General features: G+C 40.3%; 1 protein-coding gene and 1 long non-coding RNA gene across 3 annotated transcripts; one reads left to right on the top strand and one right to left on the bottom strand.

The window, feature by feature from the left end:
• Positions 1–2,274: 2,274 nt before the first annotated feature.
• On the bottom strand, positions 2,275–12,909 carry LOC118564396. 2 transcript variants are annotated; one of them, XR_004931837.1, is made up of 3 exons: positions 12,681–12,909; positions 3,458–3,644; positions 2,275–2,710 (listed from the first exon to the last, which is right to left on the bottom strand). It is a non-coding gene; the product is annotated as an uncharacterized LOC118564396 (long non-coding RNA). The 2 variants fall into 2 exon arrangements; XR_004931836.1 differs by lacking the exon at positions 12,681–12,909 and having other exon boundaries at positions 3,458–5,204.
• On the top strand, positions 5,945–9,139 carry dlx4b (distal-less homeobox 4b). The gene is made up of 3 exons (XM_012849909.3): positions 5,945–6,683; positions 7,316–7,512; positions 8,600–9,139. Exons 1-3 carry the CDS (start codon positions 6,374–6,376, stop codon positions 8,858–8,860), a joined length of 768 nt encoding a protein of 255 aa, XP_012705363.2. The 5' UTR covers positions 5,945–6,373; the 3' UTR covers positions 8,861–9,139.
• Positions 12,910–15,223: the final 2,314 nt, after the last annotated feature.

Below are 15,223 nucleotides of genomic sequence, written 5' to 3'. Positions count from 1 at the left end.
TCTGCTGCAGAAATTAATATTTTTTTTTTTTTTTTTTTTGTTATGCGTGCTGGGAGATAGGTGTAAATGATCCTCAGCTATCTCACTTAACCTGGAAACAATTCAGAGATGACCCGTCCTGCTGCCGACACGCAGCATCCTCCCAAGTGTTTTTTTTTTCCCACATCAACCCCTGGCATCCCACCCTAACACCCTGCAAACCACAAAAAGAGGGGGCTTCACGTTACCAAAGGGGCAGGTAACTTCAGATGGATAATCCTGGGACCTGGTAAACCGGTCTTCATCCTCGAGCCATGTGTCATTGTGTGTTGATCGGGTGTGCACATGTGAGTGCGGTTCCCCTGGGTAAATGCTTGTGTTTAACATTACCACCTCCACCTGTCAGCTCACCTTATCTAGAGAGAACATGAACACAAAGCGATATTTTTACACATTCAGAGCTGCTTTCTTGTCCAAACATGTTGCTTGTTAGAAAGGTCAGCCTTTTTAAGGATTTTTTTTTTAAATAATCTTTTTGCCTCACTTCTATAACGTAGATTTATATTCCCTGAACTCTGACTGTCATCAAGGTGAATGTTTTTAATAATTACTGCTGAAACGCTGTGACAAAGGCCTTAGATGTCTCCTCTGAAAGCCACTGAGCAACGAGCGATGCCACTCCTTCACTTTGTTTTTGCCCCAGTTCAGCTGAGGAGCAACAGTCACACAAGCTGGCCTGTGGCACCGTCTCCTCACCCGGCTGAATCATTTTCTCTCAAACCTCAGCCTCATGATATAGCGTAGACAGGATTTACAGTGGAAAACTATAGCCTCGTTTTTTTTTCCCATGTTGAGCTGGTGAGTCTGGAATGTGTGTTTTTTTTTTATGTGAGGAGTGTGAAAAAACAACAGGGCTGTAAACACCAAGGGTATGGTCCCAGACAGGGTTCTTTGTTCCAGATGTGGAGCAGGCACACAGTTATTTGTGCACCCCAGAGCGGTGCCAACGCTGTCCCCTCCATGGCCTTCCACCGCTGCGGCCTCAGGGAAGCGCGGCGGTCTCTGGTCTACCTGTAGCAGCAGAAAATCAGACCGATGTAGAGCTTTTACTGAACACCAAACCCTGCGTAGTTTAGACGTCATGTTATTCAGCTGCCCCCACATGACACCAGGCTCAGTACGATGAACTTAAGTTTATAATTATGTTAAACGGATTCCAGATTTTTCTTTCTTTTTTTTTTTTTCTTCCTTTAGGCCTCGATTCAACCATTCAGGGAAAAGTTTAAATACGAGGTCGAGCGTCAGGACGCTGCCTGGCAACGATTAGGCCAACACAAAGGTCGGATTGAGATTTTTTTTTTTTTTACAAAGTCTTAAGACTTGCAAGCAATAATGTTAATGTTTTAACTTTATTTTAATCGAAAGGGAAAAACTAAGCGTCTAAAACACGACAAATTATAGCAGTTATTTTGCAATCAACAATTTTGTGTCTTTGATTATTTGGCTTTGGTTGTTTCATCCTTAATGGTTTAAGATTGTGATCTTTTTATATTAGACATTATTATCATCGTTTTTGGTGCGTAAAAGGTATAGTTTGAGTCTAATATAATTATTAACATTATAATATTAATAATTATTTTTATTAATTAGTTAATTAACTCCTTAACCCTTATCAATACCAAATACTGTTGTTAGTTCTATCAATTTAGTGGATGTTTTAGTAATTTTACACACACACACACACACACACACACTGTAGTGACAGTGTGTTAAACAGCAATAAGCTTTACAACACTAAATGGAGTTGGAGTCAGGATTGGGCTATAGAAAAGGTCGAAAATTAATGGAAGGTCCACAATAATTATAAAAAACATTGACGTGTGTGTGTGTGTGTGTGTGTGTGTGTGTGTGTGTGTGTGTGTGTGTGTGTGTGTGTGTGTGTGTGTGTGTGTGTGTGTATGTGTGTAAAAAGGAGTGAAATTAGCAGTGCAATGAGTAATTGTAGTAGTAATGTTTAGCAACAAAAAGCCTTAATAGTGAAAATTATTGAAGAAGAAAATAGAAACTAATTTTAAAGAAAAAGGTCTGCCATCAGATATTAAAGCGAATGCACCAAATTAAACCATTGCATATATACCCCATTTAAAACCTTTAAAGATATATTTCCACGCTGTGTATACACACGTAAACAAACTTTGTATTCCTTCAATGTAATAATTTCTATGAGGAAACAGTATTCAAATAATCAAAATATTGGATTGATGAATATATTTTGAATAAAAATCAAACACACAGTTACCATAACTATATTTATTTAAGAGCAGCGTTTTACTACAGATTCTTCAGCAATAAGCCTCTCCCACTCACAGTGTAAAGCAAGATCACAGAAGAACATTATATGATCATCACTGATGTAATAAAAAACATATTTATGTTTTTACTCAGGTGAGTCAGCATGTAAAAAAAAAAAAAATAATTAGTTTGCAGGAGTGCACATCTTATTGGCGATCTGATTCTGCTGAACTCTCCGAGCCCCCGACCCTGCATGCCAGCAGAGCCGTCACTCAGAGCCATTTCTGCAGAAAAGTGAATGCACTTGAGGAATGGGACTGGGGCTGATGGAGGTATGAGTATTCCTGCGTGAAGACGCCCAGAGGAGAGATTAGGGCCGTTCATCCTCTGCCCTAGCTGCGGCTCCTGCTCTGTTCCTCTGCTCCTCAGCTTTTTTCGCCTGCAGCAGAAAACAGTCATAGAAAAATGTCAGGCCTTTTGTTTGCCTTGGCTTTGTTGATCCATAAAGGACTGACAGCCGCCTTGTTTAGTGTGTTTCACTGCCAGTCAAGTTTTTTTTTCGCCCCACACACAACAGACAAGAAGGATGAGAACATAAAGCACATTCACACTCATTCAAATTGGACTTTATCCCCCAGGATTGGGTGAGATTAACTGGATACCCTCCTGTTTTTCATAGTTTGTCTTTTTCTGTGATGCATCTCTGCTTTAGAAACATTTATAATGCCCTGTGTCACATAGGATATGTGGGCCTGCACATTTATCCATCCTAGGAGCCTGAGCTCGGCCCCTGTAAAAGCGGGTTACTTGTAGAACATGACGTCCCAGTGAGGAGGATCACAGCTGCGGCAGTTGCATGGGAATGTGCTTTTAGTTTGTACACAAAGAATGCTGTCACTCTGCATCAAAGCAGATCCACACACAAATTCAAGCGGGTTGGGTGTGTGTACGTGCGTGTGCACCTCTACATAACACAGCTCCAGCAGCTGCACTAACCGTGCCAACTTTGCAGCCAAGAGACGCCAGAAAGTCTGACCTGCATTCAGGACTGTGACTGTTGCAGAGCGACGGCCGGGGCTCGGTCCTGCACGGCCCCGCGTCGTGACTGCAGGGCTCATCTTTGTTCCCCACCCGTAATTCTGACATAATTACAAGCTTTAAAAAAAAAGAAAAAAAAACTCCTTACCTTAGTGTCTCTGTCCCAACACCTCCTCTGAACTCTGCTTGGCTCTCGCAGTCTGGTTCCTGTGCTTTCAGCTGTCAAGGATGCCTCGGGATAGCCGCCCTAGACTTCCCGCTCATCAAAGAGCACTATTTTGTTTTGTTTGGACCATCCGCGTGTCTAAAATGGAATCTCAGGTCTTGCTGTTTTCCTGATCAAAAAAACAAAGTGCAAAGACTACTTTGTACCGGTATATTCCCACCGTTCCCACAGCCACGGGGTTATGTTACAGCTTCAAGGCCTCATGGATGAAGTCAGAAAGTCGTCGCCCACAATCGTTTGCTCCCCTCCTTTTGTTTTGCCTGAATTTTCACAGCGATAATAATTTGTGGCTTAGTTCCGTCTTAAACACTTGGATACTGCTCTAACCACCCCCTCCCCTTCTTGGGGAGACCATTCTTTAATGCCACCAGATTCCTAGTAGCAGCACTCAGTAGGACATGACCAAAATGACGGGGTTGGACAGCGGCTCAGCACTGCCGCTCAACCCACCAGAGTTCTGGTTATAATTTTACTGCAGCACATATAGAGGGCAGAGTGATTTATGTGAGCGCAGAGGAGGTATCTGAACGACTCGAGACACAATATGACTGTGGATCCTGCTGCTGGGAGGGGGGGATTTTCTCCACCTGTGGTTTCTTTCGGCCCTCCAAAGACAGCAAATCCAGGCTGGGAGATAGCCACAGGGCATCCTTTGGGGCCGTGACTGCAGTCGCCCCCCCGATATATACGCTTATGTTTGATCAAATCTGCAACCACAAGTTTGTGATTTATAATAAAGTTTTGTTTCATTTATAAATACTAATTCTGACATGACAACTGACAAGTTGTGTGAGTATTGCATTGTTTACAACAACATTTTATTTGCATTGTTTGGTGGCTCATAATTTTTACATTTTGGCCGTTCAGTTAAAGTGTAAATGCACACATTACAGCTGTGTTAAGGCCTAAATCCTTGTATTTTAAGACTTGATCATATATTTTAAAGAGACTTTGAAAGAAGGTAATAAACTAAAACATCAGTATGCACAGATAAATGCTGCCTCTGATTTACTGGAGGGTGCTTGTGTGTACGTCAAAGATCTGTGCTAGGTGCTAAAACCGCTAAAAAGGTCCTAAAACTGATAAAAAATTACATTTGTTTTTATCAAGGAGTCTGAAATTCACTTCATTCAATTCACTAGATGTTAAAATTTGTACTGCTCTGGTTAAGGTCTGAAACAGTTCCTGAGTACAGTAGCAATGGATCTGATAACTTTAAAGAAATACTGTTTAACAGGAGAGAAAAAATCTACAATAACTTACTGCAAAATCAAATTTGTAACATTTAGGAATGGGCAATGATGGTGTGAGTCTTTTGATGAACAGTTTTCAAATTGAAACAGGTACGAAACCAGATATTTTGGGAAAACAATTGAGATAAATGAGTTGTAAGCCACATATACACAAATAATTTATTTCATAACAAAATAAATATATGCCCATGCATACCTGAAGTGGCTTTATATAAAACTGGCAATGCAGCTGATTATAAGTTAACTAGAAAGCTGTGATAATTCTCAATGGTTTAGATTGCTATGATGCAACTAATTAAATATTAATTGCATAAATAGTTCAACAGTTTAGTGGTAATTAATGCTGCACGGATAAAGTACAAAGCAGAATAACATCCCTACAAACTGTTTTCAGACGTTGCTCGATGTTAAAGAAATAAAATGTTAAAGGATTTTTTTCCAAAGTACAAGAAATATCTTTAAAAGGGTGTAAACGTGATGTTAGTAAATGTCTGAACTAATTGTGACAAGGAGCGACGACAATCTTGTTCAAATTGTAAATTTCAACAGCACTACACAAGAAAAAAAACCAGATTATATTCTTCCCTAATTCAAACTACTGAGGTTTGATCATCATTTTCTGTTAGACTTGATTTGTCCTAATTCAATGTTTACTTTCAGTCCTACATCTCTGTTGGTGCTGGCATTTACATCATACTGTTAAAAAAACATGTAGGCATAATAAAGCTGCGCTTATACCTGAGCCTGTGAGTCTACTTCCTGTTGGACCTACTTTTCAATCGTTAACATTTGATTTCATTACAAATATTAATCTTTATAAAAGAAACTGAATATATATGACCTTGTTTAGTACAATAACGTAAAATTTCACGTTTCTAGTTTGCATGAACAAAATAATTATTTGAGTAAAATGCTGTAGTCTAGAGCTGTTTTTTTATTTTCATTTTATATTGTTTTTATAAAATAAAAATTCAAGATTAAAGACATTAGATTTTTTTTATCGGAAACTCCTGTGAATTTGTTACCACAGTTTTCCATAAAAGGATTATTCTTCTACTACCTGATTCTATATATATATATAAAAAAAGAAAACTCTATTTTAAAAATAATAATAATAATAATATTTTGTTTGTCAGTCCTCTCAGAGCGATGTGTTTTCCAACTGGAGCTGATACTACATGTTTTCGCTGATCAATGGGAGGAGGTGTTCCCTGGCTGGATCCCATGTTAATGAAGTTAATGGCGCAGCTCCGGTGACAGCCGACTCCTGCTGACCAATCAGAACGCTCTCAGACGGAGGGCTGCGTGTTTGAGGCACTGCGCGCAGGATCCGTTTGAAGAACCATGTCAGCTTCTCTTCTGATCTCAACCTGGGACACCTTTCGCTTTTCATTCCCTTGAACCTTCCAAAACACCCGCCAAAAAAACATGTCCGGCGTGACTTTGTCCTGCGCCGACATTTACCTCGCAAACAGCGCGTTGGATTTAAGCGTGGGATTTCTTTTGTTTTCTTATGCTTTCTGACAGAAACTCATGAATTCCTCCTCAGAGTGGCGGCTTTACGGACTTGCGCATTAGCTAAACGATGTCTATGGGTTTTATGCCAGACAGTGTGAACGGCTCTGATCCCTCCAAGTCGGCCTTCCTGGAATTCGGCCACGGACACCCGGCACACCAGCAGCACTCCCCGGGACTCTCACACATCTACCCCGTGCATGGCCTCCACGTCTCGGGACATTCTCAGCACGACGGTCCCTTTCCTGGCAACGCGTCCTATGGACCCCCACTGGGATACCCCTACCCGGGCACGATGAACGCTCACCCGTCATCCGCTTACATGTCTTCCTACCAGCACAGCACCAGCAGTCTGACCCACAGCAGATTAGAGAGGACGGGTATGTGAGAAAAAGCATCAAGAATCTGTGCTAGAGCGTAATTACGCACAGTACGCACACAGGATTAATTTTGGTTCATTGAGTGTATATATATATATATATATATATATATATATATATATATATATATATATATATATATATATATATATATATATATATATATATAACGTGTGTATAATATAAATACACGTGTGTATGTGTCCAATATTATCGTTGTTTAATTTTTCATCCAATTCTGTAGGCCCTACTTAAAATGTGAGTGAATGTTTTTGCACATCACAGGATGCAGCATGAGAACAATACCCCTCTCTTCTTGTGAAAACTTGCTTTAGACTTGCAAAGGTATTCACCGTGAAAACCTGTTAATCACAGTTCTGTCTAAGATGGAGTTAAAGTAAGCGCTTTAGAACGCGTGTTGTGAAGTAGGCCTACCAGCTGCTTTATGCCTGTACCATATACTCCCGCTTGTGTGGTATCTGCAAAGATGATCATTTTCTGTTTGAAGGGCTCCACGGTTAAATGTGACCTTTGCAGCCTGCAGCCATGCATGACGCCCGTCAGCCAAAAGTTCCAAATGTGGCTAATAAAACTTTCTGTTGTTTTTTGTTTGTTTTTTCTGGATTTCTAAGAGCTCAACAAATCCGTGATGAATGAGAGCAGGGACGTCCGTCTGGTGAATGGCAAGGGGAAAAAGATGCGGAAGCCTCGCACCATCTACTCCAGCTTGCAGCTCCAGGCTCTTCACCAGCGTTTCCAGCAGACCCAGTATCTGGCCCTGCCGGAGCGCGCCGACCTGGCAGCTAAACTGGGGCTCACACAGACTCAGGTGGGTCCTCCGTGGAGTGACTAATTAACGTTCACTCATAGGTGCACGTCTGGGGGTTGCGAAGGCTCCAATTAGTGCTTTTAATTCTCCAGCTGGCAATGTCGGCGGCGTTATTTTCACGCAGGGGTTGACTGCACAGCGCGGTGATTATCAGATCACTCAGCCTATAGGCCTCTATACGTATTTATGAAGTGGATGTTATGTTCTGCTTGCAGTTAAAAACAAAAACAAAACAAAAACCTTTATTCCACAAGATTATCAGCGACCACGGCGCAAGCTTGTTCCTCAATCCTTTAATGCGGCTCTTATTTGCTGGGCTTCATTTGGCGGCTGCTTGTCACTATAGTGCGGGTTTATGGGAGGCTCCCAAATAAATAACTAGAAAAATAAAACACACTTAGTTAAAATACAAAAATATATTTATTTAGTTATTTAACTGGGTTTTAACTGGTTTCTATAGGTGGTAATGTCGTGCACGCGCCCGGGTGTGTAAGGGCACGCGCGTTCCACAAAGCAGCAGGTGCTTCGTGGAACGCGCATCTTCTGGTGTCCTCGGCGCGCGCTTTTTTTTTTTATCAGGCCCTCGAATTAAAAAAAAAAAATAGGAAGAAGGAGAATGAATTGTGTTTTTATCCGAGCCGCCTCCCGCAGTGCGCTGTTGCCCTTAATTCTCCATCTCCCCACAAGGTGCTGACGCTTTTCAAGGGAGAGTGGAACCAAGGCGCTTTAATCGACTGTGATTTTCACATTAGCTGAAATAAAAGGTCAATTATAATGAAATCATTTGCATCCAGTTCCGCTAAACTCCAACGCCCTGGGCTTGTTTTCATTTCTTAATAGGGGCTTCTCCTAATCTCAGTTTGCAGCTGTTACTCACGCACCGCCGAGTTCACAAAGCCACCAACAATAGGGGATCTCAGTTTTAATAAGGTTGGAGTGTCACTCAAGCTCGTTTACCTCATAAGGTCTGTAGGATTTATAAAAACAACACAGCAACCATGATCTGTTGGGGAAATCTACTGAGGTTTTTTTCCCCCCTTCCGATGAAAATTATGCGTTTTCATCTTCCTTTTTTCCTCATTTGCAGGTGAAAATATGGTTTCAGAACAAGCGCTCCAAGTATAAAAAGATCATGAAGCACGGCGGAGGCTCAGAGGGGGAGCACCTCCACAGCTCCAGCTCCATCTCCCCTTGCTCCCCTGTCATACCCCAGCTCTGGGAGGTCTCCATGGCAACCAAAGGAGCCCCGATGCACCCGAACAATTACATGAACAGTTTTGGCCACTGGTACCCGAATCACCACCACCATCCGGACCAGGACGCCATGCAGAGGCCGCATCTGATGTGAATGGACAGCCCGTATGAACCCACAGGGTCCTGGCAGCAGCATGAACTGATACTGATAAGGATGAATGCTATGGTTGCTTGTGTGCGTGCCTTTTCTTTTTTTTTTTTCTTTTTTTTTTTTTTTTTTGATTTGCTGCAAATTTTAAAAAATATGCACAAAAAATGTTTTTTTAGGTGTCATTGCAGTTTTTTTCTGAACATGCTTCACATCACCTGAATTTGGACTCAGTGTTTGCAGCTGAACTAGACAGTCTGCATAAAGGAACTTTTGAAAATATAATGTGTGCGTGGATTCATTTCACCAGAAAGTGTGCTCGCGGTGAAAACTCATTGATGTACTATTCTGCTGGGCGCAGTTTGCATTTAAATGTATGATAGATTTCTGTTTTTCTAGAAACTTTTAAGCGCTTTAATTGTGGTGCAATCTGATTTTCTGTCCTTGTCCCGAAATAACTTTTTAAAGATTACAGGATGTACAAATTTCTAAATTTTAAGGGCTTGCAAAAGCATCCAGAATCTTCACCTTTGAGTTATTCAGAATTGATTTACTGCTGCATACTTATGCAAAGTCTTAGTTGTTGATACGGGATTGAATGAATATTGGATTATCCTTCTCCACTTGCACGGTCATGTTTCAAGTGGCAGATATCTGATTGCATGTTCCTTTTTTATTGAGTTGTTTCTGCCATCCACTGACTTTCATTTTAGTCTGTTCCTGCATTCGAGAATGAAGTTACATAATCCAAGGTGGTGCCCACTTTATGTAAGGTGGCTCAGTTCGGTGCAACTTTTACGCACTAACCTGAATCCTTTAATCAGTTCAAATACGATCAAGCTTGCAGTTTGATTTCGGAGGAGGGCATTTTCCTCTCATGTTTAGAACTGGACAGAAGCCTTTTCATCTTCCGCTGGAAAAGAAATACAAGGTAACGAGTATCTTTCTTTCCCAACCCGTGAGAGGGGAAGAGTAGTCAGCTCAAACAACAAAATCACTGCTGTCATAATACAGTGACAAACGAGCGGGCTATCCCTGCTCCACACTGCGCACTGATTTCCTAATTTTGCTGCTTACATGTAGTTTAATCACACTCAGATTTGGGTATTTTTGCTTTGCTGGGGCTCTTGATTAAATGGAGAGCTGATTTCTGATTAATGAAGCTGAAAAGTGCGTTAAAGAGCCATCCAGTGACTTTCTTTTTATGTTTTTCATTCATCACCCCAAACATTTCGGCCGTCTGGCAAACATTAGGAGTAATTTGTCTGATGTCACATACACGGATTAGAGGAATAACAAACCAAGCAGTTTTCCCCTAGATGTTTACCCTGATATTAGTAGGAGATGCTGAGGAGTTCATCGACTTCAATCCTGTCACTGTTAAAACAAACTCTTAAAATATGACCAATAAATTAGTGTAACGTGTTGCAAACATTATATTTTGGTATATTATGAGACACATATTTGAGTATTTCTGATTCAAGGGTGAAAACTCACTGACGTGAAATTCCAAGCAAGTAATAAAAGTATTACTTACTTAGCTAAATTCCGGCTAATTAGCATTATCTCGCTCATCTGATTTGACCCCCAATGTTCAAAAGGAACACAGGAGGCAGACATGAAAGTTTGTTAAAATTTTAAATCTATTTAATCCTTCTTGTGTGTACATCAAAGTTATAACCTTCTCCCTGACAGCGGCACAGCTGAGATGTGTCATTAACACGCATGGCTGCCAGTGAGCTGGTTAAGAAGCTCTGCTTGCAGGGAAGTTTGACTGTAGTGCTACACCATAAAAAAATAATTCTGGAGGGTATAATTTTGGCCATAAGAATTATCTATATCATTGGAGTCCGAAGGGTGGCCCGGGGGCTATTTGCGGCCCTTGGACTGATTTTGTGTGGCCCCAACTGCAATTCAAAAAGGATTTCGGCCCTCACCGCATTTTGTCAATGTAGGTGAAGACTTTTTATTTTTACTCTACGACAAAATTATTACAGGACAAGTTAAAATCTTCTTCTAGTTACAAATGTTAAGTTTAAGACAAAGTATTTTTCCTTTAATAACTGCACTTTTTACATTCTCTTTAATTTAATAGTATATAGAACCACTTCTAACGATTTTTGCTCAAATGCAGACTTTTGTGCACCAAAAATTGCTTTTAACAAATGTATTAAAATTGGCTAAATACAACAAGTGTGTACTGTATAGAAAGAGAGTTAAATCCTGTTCTAATTGCAGAGAATAGGCTTTTTTTCTCAACTGGGACTAAAAAGAATTTCTAAACGTTTATAAATGGCAAGAGTGCAAAACCACGGTAGATCCAAATCTGTGTGTGTGTGTGTGTGTGTGTGTGTGTGTGTGTGTGTGTGTGTGTGTGTGTGTGTGATTTTTGTTGGTCATTTTAGACTTGTAAAGATGACATCTTTTGGCTTTCGAGTACTTTAGATTTGACAATTTTGGCCCACATGACGGAAAGTTCTGACACCCATGATCTAAAATGTCATGAACCATATCAGATTGCGACGTTAATGTTCAAAATAGTTAAATTTCCATGAACATTAACAACTTTGTCTTGGTAACGCTTCAGTGACGTGTTAAATGCAACAATCAGTGGTTTAGCTGATACTTTTGTATGAGTTGGCTTATAACTAAAGATAATATCTTAAAAGTTATTTTCAATGTGGAACAGAGTTTAGCTGCAATTGTCAGGGAAAATGTTTTCACTGCTAGCCTTTTAATCCCTGATATCTTCAGGGTTAAGAAGCTGACCTTGCTTACAAGTTTACCTTCAACATTAGCGCTTCTGCTAAACTAGCTAGAAATAAATATGAGCTTAAATTAGTGCTTCAACACAGAAAGCTTCTCAACCATGAGTCTTATGACAGTTTCTGTGATGCATTCATACAGAAAAGAACCCATCAACAATACAACCCATGTCAATGTCTTTTTGCTGGATACCTGGACAAAAAGAAGATTGACTGAACCAATATCTTCAATTGACTTCTAATGAAAATGTCTACCAAAAATAAAGCAGGTAACTAACATTTTTACAATTTAAACATTTCGGAACATAACATTTTCAAACTATTACGGGGTCACAATCCAAATATGTCTGTACTCTTTAATATTCAACACCCTATTCCTATTCAATTGGCTATTCAATTCTATCCAATTAAATAGAGCAAGTAAATTTTAAAAAGTACCTTAAGTAAGTTTACTACCCGTTAAAATTTTCCCATAAATGTTGGATAAAACTGACCCAAATAAAATGTATGCATTAAATTTACCGATGAATTCTTAAAGTTTGTTTTTCAGTACAGTCACTTTCGAAGTTGGAGCTTCAAAATTAGTTATAGCTGGATATGAAAAAAAAAATTGCCCCAACATAGAAGCACTTTCTCAAATAAGAGTTTTTAATTTTTATAAAGTTTATATATTTGTTTATAATACAACACCTATAAGCTAGACAACAAAGATCTTAAAATAAATTTGAATCAAAATGTTCAGAGAGGGATGCCATCAGAATCTAACCATTATTGAAGATTACATTTATAAGCTGGCACATATTTGCTGAAGATAGTTAACAACCACAAAAAAATATTTTTTTCAACTGTGAATTCCCATGCACAACATTTAAGACGTGCAAATTAAGCATAGGCACATTTATTCTTGTGTATCTCGGCTTTGTGTCGGAGAAAATATGCAACATACATTTAACATTTTTTTTTCCCGGGGATTTAGCTGCTATTTTTCAAGCAAAAACGACATTTCAAAGTGGACTCCCGCTGCTCTTCCTGACCACAACACTAACTCATTCAGCTCTTACCTCGCCTGAGGAGCGCACCCTCATCCAGCAGCTCTTCAGCCGTCTGCGGCGCTTCTGTGGAGAACAAAGCCCACACCGGAGTAGCCCAGGTTTTGAAGCTCTCCGAGCTGATTTTTCCCCTCATAACGACCAGCTTTGTGACATATTAACATCTCCTTCTTTGTACACCCTTTTTACCTCCTCGCTCCTGATCATTATGTTGCCTTGTTAATAAACATGCTGGAAGAAGAGGCGAGCGCTGGCTGTATGCTCAACCAAGCTGACGGAGGGGGGCATCGGGGAAAATTATAGGCAATTTCACATCTCTAGATTAGAATAATGGCTCTGTGGAGTTGGACAGAGAAGAGTGGGAGCTTTCAAACGGAGGGGGACCAATTATCACGTAAGCAAAAGTGAAAAGGCCTTCCCTGCGTAATAGACAAGCTGAGAGGAGCGGATGGAAGGCTGGCATGACGGCTTGAAGGCTCCTGATAAAGGCAGCTCTGACTGTATCAATGATGTGGATGCTGGGGGTTATCAGATATGAGCTGTCTGATGGCTTTTAATTGCAGGATAGCAATAAGAGGGAAAATAGCTTGTTATTAAATCTCTGTTGCTGTGAATGGGTGAATGGCAAAGCAGGTCTCCGGGGTGATTATTGTTATTAACTTGAAGGATCTGACATGTAGGGTAATTGTAAGCAGCTTCCACATGGAAGAGAGTGAATGTGTGGTTTCATGAAATAAGCCTTGACTCACTGGTTAGGGGGCATGCTGCACAAACAGGCCGGAGATGTGTGGAGAGAGGGTCTCACACAAACGTGGCCTACAAGCAAGCAGGACACCAGGAATACACTGATGCATGCCATGCCTTCTCCTCTGCTCCGGCCCGGACTTGTCCTGCATGGCCTAAAACGAAGGTCGGCCAGGGTTCATGACTCCACAGCTGTCCATGATGAGCGGTCCTCCCTTCATTTCACCCAGGTTTACAGCGAAATGACCAGCCTGAGTGATCCTAATGCAGCTGAGGACCAGCCCAGTCCAGGACAGCGGGACAGCTGCTGGAAGTCTTTCCATGGCTGCATTTCAGCGCCCGACCTCTGCCTCAACCCGCACTGATGCACTCAAGAGACAAGTCCTAACACCGCGATGTCGACTTCTGAGAGGGGTCACAGGGGGCCCGAGAGACAGGCCTTTATTTAAAGTGTTGAGATGTTCACGAACATTTCTTTTTATGGCTGTTCAAGGTGGATGAGTCCTTATATTTATTTACTTCAGGACAATATGTTGGGGGGAAAGGACCTGTTTCATCCCATTGGACCTGTCAAATTTTGGTAGACTTTGAAAACCATGCTTTGCTAGTCAACTCTGTTGACTAGACATTTTTATATAGACATCATTTTACCATTTCCTCTTCGACCAGACATCTCTGTAGATGATTTTTTTAAGTTTTACTTTAAAAGCCCATTTACACATCTATAGACATCTATGCAGATGTCCCCTTACCCTATTCATGGCGAATCCATTCAACCATTCATAGATGCCTCTCTGTGGATATGTTTTCACTTTTTCACCACATGTAGACATTAAAGGTACATAGCCGCGTAATATGCTTATAAAAACAAAACTAAAAAATGTTTGATCATGATAAAATAAGGTTAAATACACCAAGCCTCCATCTTGATAGTGTTTTGATGCTCCATTTGAGCCAAAAATGTATTTGCTCTCAGGCGCAGTTAACAAATATAAACTGACATCTAGCGACAGTATTGCAGAACTATCATAATGCCGGTTTGCCTAATTTATAAATCAATTGTAAATAACGCCGGACTAAGCGTGACCCTCTGCAATGCCTCACAATAAAGCGGCAGCTTGGCATGGTCGAAGACCAACTGTTATTAATTATATATATTATATGTTCTTACTGTATTCCCAGCCGACATTACAGTCTTTTCTCTCTTGGAATCATATTTATTTGTGCTTTTTTTCACTGGATCTTGGACTTTTCTTCAATATTTCACTGGGAGATGCTATTTGCCATTAGCTGCTTCCTTTTTTTAACCTCTGTTGTGCGTGCGCAGTATGTACTTTTGTTATTATCGTAAATAAACAAAAAAGATTTTATTTACGAACGAATTGAGCAAAAGCAAAGCATAAAGCATCAAAATAACAACTAATATGCCTGCAGGATGTGATAATCTATCATAAAAACTTTGTATGCAACCAGAGTGACATATAAATAAAAAAGTCAATTTACGTGGCTATGCACCTTTAATCGATGTCTTGATGTACATGTCTTTTATCCCTACCAATTCCAATCACATTTAGACGCCTATAGACGCCTCAGCATAGATGTGTTTCACCGGTTCACATTCTCAGCCACATTTTGACATCTACAAACACTTCTGTCGTCCAATCACTTCTTAGTTTTTAGCCAGTTATATGTAGATGGACATTTTTATGTCTTTTTGCTTTTGTGTTTTAACCCACAAATTCACTGTGTGTTTACTACAGCATTGTCAACCACCTCAGTCACAATTAGAATTATCTGAATTGATGGATTTA

The sequence above is a fragment of the Fundulus heteroclitus genome, chromosome 10, assembly GCF_011125445.2.
Source record: "Fundulus heteroclitus isolate FHET01 chromosome 10, MU-UCD_Fhet_4.1, whole genome shotgun sequence".
Lineage (NCBI taxonomy): Eukaryota > Metazoa > Chordata > Actinopteri > Cyprinodontiformes > Fundulidae > Fundulus > Fundulus heteroclitus.
The sequence above is the reverse complement of the archived record's forward strand: the minus strand, read 5'-3'. Positions and strand labels throughout refer to the sequence as shown.